This window comes from Benincasa hispida, chromosome 10, assembly GCF_009727055.1.
Source record: "Benincasa hispida cultivar B227 chromosome 10, ASM972705v1, whole genome shotgun sequence".
NCBI classification, from domain to species: domain Eukaryota; kingdom Viridiplantae; phylum Streptophyta; class Magnoliopsida; order Cucurbitales; family Cucurbitaceae; genus Benincasa; species Benincasa hispida.
The window spans coordinates 42472940-42482025 of record NC_052358.1 but is presented as its reverse complement, the minus strand read 5'-3'; the positions used below and the strand labels follow the sequence as shown (position 1 = coordinate 42482025).

The following is a 9086-nucleotide window of genomic DNA, read 5'->3' as shown; positions in this document are numbered from 1 at the left end:
AACAACATTTAATTTATTAATTATAATGAAGAGAGAAAAATCGACATACTTTTAGGATCTACCTTTAGCGGGAAAAACGATAGGAGCTCGTGCTGATAACGTGTTGTAAAATTGAGAAGCACAACGAAACATAACTACCGAGAAATTATAATATTAAAATAATATAAAATAAATAACTTAAATAAAATAAATAAAATAAGAAAATTATGAAATTATGAATTGTTCTCTAATTTTTCTCCAAAAAGTTGAGATTTCTCACCAATATTCACACACTCATGTGAACCCACCAAATGCCTCTATTTATAGGCAATTTCGCAAATAGAAGGTGCGCTTATTTGGACACTAATAATGTATAGTTGTAAGACAAATGACCAACATGTATAAAGACACATGGAGACATGAAGGATGAGCATCTATTTTATTGTAATATTTATACAATATTCTCCCTTAGATGTCTGTTATATATATGAAATATGTCTTGTTAAAACCTTACTATGAAAAACGTTGCTCATGTGTTTGTTGGCTGGACGAATGGGATTGGCTCAACGGCAACTAAACAAGAGATGAAATTTCATATTGAATAGATGACCAACCTATAATAAGACGCAAATTGAATTCCTAATTCCATTCTGCAGGTTCGAGAGACCTGTGGAAGAAGAAGAGAAGCACGACTCTCTTATACAATAAATAGGAAACAGAGCAGCACCCTATGAAATAATATGCTCGACTAAAGGGAGAGGGCAAGAGTTAGGCCTATCTTCTTATTTTTGTAAATCTTGCTATAATACTTATACTAAAGAGATCATTTTACCCTATTAAAATACCACTAGTTCAAGCATCAGTGATTTCATATCCGGTCAACGGCTAAATGTATCCATTGGAGCAATTCTAAAAGGGGGAAATTTGCACCGCTTGGTGAAAGAGATTCTTTTAAAAAATATTTAGTATTAATGTTGTCATTTTTTTTTCTATTTTTATGTTTTTTTTCTTGGTTGTTAACTTTTCTATATTCCAAGTGTTGTAATTATTTTATTTTAATGAAAAAACATGGATCATTTTCATATGTTGGTTGATTAAAAAAAAGCAAAAAATATCTATGTCTAACAGACAGTGCAACTACACATACAATACTTACAAGTAAAAAATAATTTTCCAAACTGACAATGTTGGAAGCAAAAGTCAATACAATGTCAAGTTCTGCAAACCTAATTGAAGGGTTTGGAAAAGTAAATATTATTTTTCCTAGAGGAACAAAATTTATAATTGACAATGCATTGTTCTCTAGTCAATCAAAGGGAAATCTACTTAGTTTTAAAGATATATGTTGCAATGGATATCATATTGAGACTGGTAGAAAAAATAATATGGAGTATCTTTATATCATATCTATTGTCTCATATGAGCCTGCTTTATCTTCTAGATTATATTATACTTATATACGAGTAATTGAAACATATGCAATAATGAACCTAAAGTTCATGAATCCAAACATATTTACAATTTAGCATGACAGATTAGGTCATCTAAGGTCTATAATGATGAGAAGAATTATTGAGAATTCAAATGGACATCCATCAAAGAGCCAGAAGATTCTTCAATCTAATGAATTATCATGTGATGCTTGCTCTCATGACAAATTAATAATTAGACCATCAGTAGCCAAAGTGGGGATTGAATCCCTTACATTTTTAGAACGAATTCATGGTGATACATGTAGACCTATTAACCCATCAAGTAGACCATTTAGATATTTTATGGTATTAGTAGACGCATCCAGCAGATGGTCACACGTGTGCTTATCATCAAGTTGAAATCTTGCATTTGCAAGATTGCTTGCTCAAATAACTAAGTTAAGAGCACAATTTCTTGATCATACAATTAAGACTATTTGTCTTGATAATGCTAGTGAATTTACATCACAAGCTTTTGATAATTATTGTATGTCAATTGAGATAAGTGTTGAACATCCTGTAGCTTATGTTCATACACAAAATGATTTAGCATAATCATTCGCAAAACGTTTTCAGTTAATTGTTAGACTATTGTTTATAAGAGTTAAGTTTCCTACATTTGTATGGGGACGTGCTAATTTGAATGCAACGTCACTTGTATGCATTAGACTAGTAGCTTATTATAAGTACTCACCATTACAATTAGTTTATGGCCATGAGCCAGATATTTCCTATCTGAGATTTTTTTGATGTGCATTATATATTCCAATTGCTCCACCACAATGTATTAAGATGGGTCCTCAAAGGAGGATAATAATATATGTTGGATATGATTTTCTATCAATTATTAAATATCTTGAATCCTTGATGGGTGATGTATTTACTGCATGATTTGCTAATTGTCATTTTAATGAGACAAATTTTTCAATATTAGTGGGAGGAATTAAGAAGTTGGAAAAGAAATTACATGAAATGCATCGTTATTGTCTCATTTAGGTCCTCGTACAGATCAATGTGAACTTGAAGTTCAGAAGATAATTCATTTACAAAATATAGCAAATCAGTTACCATGTGGATTGATAGATGCAAAGAAAGTAACTAAATCACATTTACCAGCTGCAAATGTCCATAAAAAATTGATATCCCACACAACAAGTTGTCACTAATGAGTTTGGAACACGCTAAAAGCCTGATAGACTAGTGGGTCCCAAATATAAAAATCCTCGAAAAAGAAAAAATAATTAATAATCAAGAAAACTTTGTTAAGGATGTAAATACCCATGAAGAAATCCTTGACATAACTAATGATGAAGATGAAATATTTAAAGATAATAATGAGATTTCAATAAATTATGTCATGACAGGAAAAAGATGGAACTCAATTAATGTAGTTATTGGCAACATTTTTGCGTATAATGTTGCTCTTGATATTATATCTGAAAATGAGGATCCAAAACCAAAATCTGTTGAAGAATGTCGACATAGAAAAGATTGGCTTTAGTGGAAAGAAGCAATCAAGGCAGAATTAAAATCACTTTCAAAATGTCAGGTTTTAGGACTAGTAGTCCGAATACCAGAAGGTGTCAAACTTGTGGGGTACAAATGAGTATTTTTTAGAAAAAGAAATGAAAATAATGAGGTCACAAGATATAAAGCAAGACTAGTGCACAAGGTTTTTCATAAAGACCTTGTATTTATTATGAAGAGACGTATTCTCCGGTGGTAGATGCAACTACACTAAGATATTTAATTGGCCTGATTGTGTATGAAAGTCTAGACTTACATCTTATGGATGTAGTCACGATAAACTTATATGGATATCTTGATAATGATATTTATATAAAAATCTCAGAAGGATTTAAGGTATCTAAAATATATAAATCAGATTCCTGAGAATTGTATTCAATAAAATTATGGAGATCATTATATGGATTGAAACAATTAGGATGAATGTGGTACAATCGCTTGGGTGGATATTTGTTAAAAGAAGGATATCAAAATAATTCACTATCTCTGTGTGTTTTTATAAAGAAATCACAGTTAGGATTTACTATTATAACTGTATATGTTGATGATTTAAATAAAATTGGAACTTCTGAAGAGCTTTCAAAGACAATAGAATATCTTAAGAAAGAATTTGAGATGAAAGATTTCGAAAAAATAAAATTTTTCTTTGGTTTGCAAATTGAGCATTTAGTAGATGAGATATTTATTCATCGGTCAACTTATACAGGAAAAAATTTGAAAAGATTTTATATGGACAAAGAACATCCATTGAACATTCTAATGGAAGTTTGTTCACTGTGAAGAAAGATATATTTCGACCTCGAGATAATAATGAAGAACTTCTTGGTCTTAAAATACCATATCTTAGTGCAATTGGTGCACTTATGTATCTTGCTAATAATACAAGACCAAATATTGTATTTTCAGTAAATTTATTAGCAAGATATAGTTCTTCTCCAACAAAAAGACATTGGAACGAAATTAAGAATATACTTTGTTATCTCTGAGGAACAACCGATTTGAGTTTGTTTTATTCAAATAAATCAAATTTTGATCTAGTTGGTCATGCATGTTCTAGATATTTATCTGATCCACACAAAGCTAGATCTCAAACAGGTTATCTGTTCACATGTGGAGGAACTGTTATATCATGGTGATCAATGAACCAGACCATTACGACTACTTCTTCAAATCATGTTGAAATCCTTGTAATTCATGAGACAAGTCGAGAATGTGTATGACTAAGATCAATAACTCAACACATTTTGTGGAACATGGGGTTTGTTTTCTAGTAAAAATCTTCTAATGATGCTATATGAAGACAACACACCATGTAATGCCCAAATCAAATGAGGATATATTAAAGGAGATAGAACAAAGCATATTTCACCAAAGCTTTTCTACACTCATGATCTTGAAGAAAATAGTGACATCACTGTACAATAAATTTGTTCAAAAGATAACCTGGTAGACTTATTTATGAAATCATTACCTACTGCAACATTTGAGAAATTTGTGCACAACATTGGAAAGTGACGACTCAAAGATCTCAAGTGATGTTTCCATGAGGGGAGCAAATAAATTGTATGAAATATGTACTCTTTTTCCTTCATTATGAATTTTTCCATTAGGTTTTTCTTAGTAAGGTTTCAACGAGACATATTTCATAAATGTAATGGACATCTAAAGGGGAGCATTATATAAATATTACAACAAAATAGATACCCATCCTTCATGTCTCAATGTGTCTTTGTACATGTTGGCAATTTGTCTTACAACTATACATTATCAGTGTCTAAATAAGCCACGTTCTACTTGCCAAATTGCCTGTAAATAGAGGCATTTGGTGGGTTTGTATGAATGTGTGAATATTGGTGAGAAATCCCAAAATTTTGGAGAGAGGAAGTTTCATAATTTCATAATTTTTTATTTTATTTAAGTTATTTATTTATATTATTTTAATATTATAATTTTGCGATATTTGTGCTACGCTGCTCCTCAATTTTACAATAATTTTTTTTCTTTATTTTTAAAATTGAAAACACGAAACTAAGTAAAGGAGAAAAAGAGACCATGGACATTTTGCTTAAAAATTCGGTTGGTCTTTTTTTGTGCGCAATGGAGAGCTCGCAGAATCCAAACACAAACACCAATTCAAACCCTAATCCCAATCGCATCCAGAATCCTGTATCGTCTCCGATTGCTGTGTTATGGCCTACCATTGATGGCTCACTAGGGTTGTCGGAAGAAGAGTCGGTGAGCTATGCCCGCAGGTTCTATAAATTTGGATTTGCATTGCTTCCATTTCTTTGGGCGGTTAATTGCTTCTACTTTTGGCCTGTTCTCCGCTCTCGCTCATTTCCTCGCATCCGACCCTGTGAGTTTGCCTCTCTCTGTTTAACTTCGATGCACGCATCTCTACTTTCAACTATTTCCTTAATTTACACTTATAGGTGATCCTTATAGGATGATAAACCGGAAATTTACGTAGTTATTGCTGTTCAGAGGAGAATATGATTCGGACCCTATTGTTGGATTTATCTTACCTCAATATTCTAATGATGGTAGGATCAAGGTTCATTGGTTGTTGTTGTTCTAGTATTTTTAGTTTTATTTTAACTCCATTCTGCTTCACTAGTTATGTTTTAATGTGTGGAAGGCCTAAACTTAGATTATTTTGTACAAAAATACATGATGCCATTGTAATGTAGATATTTGTATTAAAAAAATGAACGCCCGTTGATTTATCTTTGTCTATTTGTTGTTCTTTCTCTTAGGCTTAGTCTGTATGAGTAGTTCTAACCTGTTTATGTGTGCAAATACCTTGACCTTTTTAATAATTCCCCTTTCTTCACTTTGGTGTTTGCTTTATCGTATTGGACATGGCAATTACATCAGTGTCTCGAGTTTGATAGCTTTCATAAGGATACTTTAAGCAATGGTACATTTATACTTCTCGTAATTTGATGAATAAAATGGATAAGGTTCATGTTCAAATTCACTAAATTGAGCTTTAATAATTTGGAGGTACTTTCTGTTTTCCCAATGTCAGCCTTACATTGAAGTGGCGTTGATATGCATTTGTGATGCTTAAATAAAAGCTTTATGTTCTACAAAGTACAAACACCTTTTTTTTTTTTGGTACATCAAATGGGGATAGGATGAATTTGAATCTTTAACCTCAAGGAAGGTAGTACATGCTAATTACAGCTAAGGTCGGCTCACTTTAGTCGAAGTACTAACCCTTGTGAAGGAAGCTAAAAATCCTTAGGCTCTTATGCTCTAGTATACAACTTTTGTAAATAAGACTTTGATTGCTTGTCAAAGTTGCAATTCAGTTGAGCTTTATTATGCATATCTTGTTTTTTGTAATTCTTTTTATAAAAGAATGTGGTCAAGATTCTTGGTTCTTGCCTTCCAAGTATGCAACAATTTAAAATTTTGGCCTCAGTTTATTTGTCATGGTTGCCATTTATTTCAACTTCATTTGGCATATCCTTTTGTGGGAATTATGCATATGAACTTCTTTATGCATCTATCTGGTCGACCTAGGGTTGTCTGTACACGTATACATGTACTTGTACAAATTTAATCATAAGCCAACTAGGAAATTTTGGGTGGTTATGTATGTAAGAAGGATGGGCTTTGTCTTTCCGCACGAAGGTGGATGAGAAACCCGCAAAATGGGCCAATCCATGGTGGTTTATTATGCGTTGAATGAATTATCTCTTCCTTCATGTATCTCCTTTGTGTTAAGGGCATTGATTATTTGGAGATACTCTCCAAGGCCCTGGGTTCAAGCCCACTAAGAAAATAAGAGTGGGTTTTTTGTGCAAGTGTGTGTTGTACGTAATATAACTGGTCAGTGTAGTCTACCTTGGAGGCATGCATATTATGTATGAATTTAATTCTAAACTAACTATGGGACCAAGGTTCGTTGTGTGTGTGGTGTAGCAAGGGTGTTTTTTTGTGTGTATAATAGGCATGTGTTCTTTTTTGAGATTTTCTCGTAGGCCATGGTTCAACCCATGAGCTTGAAAACTTTAATAACCTGTAGTAAGGTTTTTTATTATTTTTTATTATTATTATTATTTTCCCCTATAGGTATTAGGCTTGGGTTAATTTCACGAGAGGGAGTGATTAAAACTTAAAGTGATAATGTACTTGTTCTTACATAGTTACATTTAGTTTAAATGATCTAATTCAATTTTAATTTTTATATTTACATTTGTACGTCCATGCTAGCTTACACACGCTTCAACTAGTTACAATTGTGAAAGAAAATTGTTTTATAATGCAATTTATAGTTTTATTGCAACAATGAAAACTATAATTGTAATATAGCAATGAATCTATTTGAGATCAATACTCTACTTGAAAACTTTTGCGTTAAGTCACTCTGATACTGGAGTTTTCAAGATCAATAATTCTGGAGGATACTTCTCTTGCAAGACTGTTTATATCATTGGTAATATAGATTGAAGTCTACATTTTTTTGCAACAAATTGTAGAAGTTCAACATGTCTAAGAAAGCTGAGTTGTTTCTTTGGGTTTATTTACTATGGAAAGTCTGACACTCTTGATAAAGTTCAAAATTTTGTATCATCTCTCCCTGAAAGGGTGTCCTAGGTAATTGAACTGGTTGAACTGTTTTTAGGATAGGATCAAAGCCATATGACGATCCACTGAACTTTAGCATGAGGATATGGTACAACATTCTGGATCTTTTTAACCTATTGTGGTGCTTTGTGCCCAGCCCTCAGGACTCCCTCGTTCAAATTCTAATAATATGTATGGAAGTTGGTTAATATACTTTCAGTCATAAATTTTTTTATCTTTAGTCAAGAGTACCTAAGAGTTATTAAGGGTATAACTAGGCCCAGGAGCCAGGAGTGTAATCGAGGACTTGTCAGTTTTCCTAGCTTTTCTAGATGGCGTTCCTTGCATAAAGATATTTATGATTGATTCTCATCTTTTATTCAAGTAAATTGGTGATCTTTTCATTTTTTTGGGGGATCTCCTTAATTTTTTGGAGATGGTCAGATACCTTGTCTTTCGTCAAAGTTTCCATAACTTTAGGCTATCATAATTTTTCTTCATGAACTTTAACAATGTATAGTTATTTCTAGAACCACATTGTGGTAGAGTATTTACTTTTATTCAAAAGATATTTACTTGTAATATTTTTCCCATTAACTACTTTTGGTGCTCAGTAAAACTAACTAACGATTTTGAAATTGTTGTTCCTTTAGATATTGTTGGCTCAGCTATTGGTTTTGGTGTTTTCATGGCCATTATCTCGTCTTGGGCATTGACATTCTCCATTGGAGGAGAACGCCTGTTTGGAACTGTTTGGGATAAACTAGTGATGTACAACCTTGCTGACAGATTAGGATTAACAGGTTGGAGCTAGTCCAGTTACCTCCCTTCAGCAACCAGCTTTGATCTTGATCTTGTATATCTCAATGTGTAAATCTCTACCGTCATTCTTTTCTTGAAAGATCTAAGTTGAAGTTTTTGGTTTCCCTTCTCTAAGTGTTTCAAGTGTCGAACATGAACATTTGCATTGCCATATCGATGATTATTAATAGTAGGGTCTCCCTTCAGCTGCGGACTGAGATTTGTGGATTGAATTCTAAACTATCTTGAATTCTCCTTTTCTTTCCTTCTCTCCCACTTTCAATACTGTAAGCTGTTCCTCTTTTCTGGTTCCCCTACTTCAGAACATTCAATTTTTCAGGTGGAAAACTTCCAAAGCAAGTTAGAAACTTCGTTAAAATTCTTGAGGGATGGTGTAGAATGCATCAACGACCGCCAAGAAAAGGTATGATTGTATACCTCTATAATGTGATTATCAAGAGAATATATATATACACACACCACCGAGAGAGTTTTTAAGGATATTATTGTATTCCCAGTTTGAGACATGTGTGACAGTTGATTGATTTACCGTATCAAATAGCATTGACACAAGTTTGTTTTCAGATGCTAGTTTTGGATGATTGCCTCATATCAGGTTAAGCTGGGATTCACTTAATTAACTTTGGTTAGTAGAAATGCTATTCTCTTGATGTTTTCTGATGTTATCAATATCCAAATGGGAAAGCCAATACCTAAAATAGAAGAAGA

The 9086-nt window shown here is 32.6% G+C and overlaps 1 protein-coding gene across 1 annotated transcript; it reads left to right on the top strand.

The window, feature by feature from the left end:
- Positions 1-5004: 5004 nt before the first annotated feature.
- On the top strand, positions 5005-8626 carry LOC120087598 (probable gamma-secretase subunit PEN-2). The gene is made up of 2 exons (XM_039044418.1): positions 5005-5334; positions 8210-8626. The coding sequence occupies exons 1-2, from the start codon at positions 5031-5033 to the stop codon at positions 8368-8370; spliced, it is 465 nt and encodes a 154-aa protein (XP_038900346.1). The 5' UTR covers positions 5005-5030; the 3' UTR covers positions 8371-8626.
- Positions 8627-9086: the final 460 nt, after the last annotated feature.

Coding starts and splice junctions, on each gene's coding strand:
- LOC120087598 (XM_039044418.1), top strand. CDS start 5,031: ATGGACATTTTGCTTAAAAATTCGGTTGGTCTTTTTTTGTGCGCAATG. Junction 5,335..8,209: donor ATTTCCTCGCATCCGACCCT/GTGAGTTTGCCT, acceptor TTGTTCCTTTAG/ATATTGTTGGCTCAGCTATT.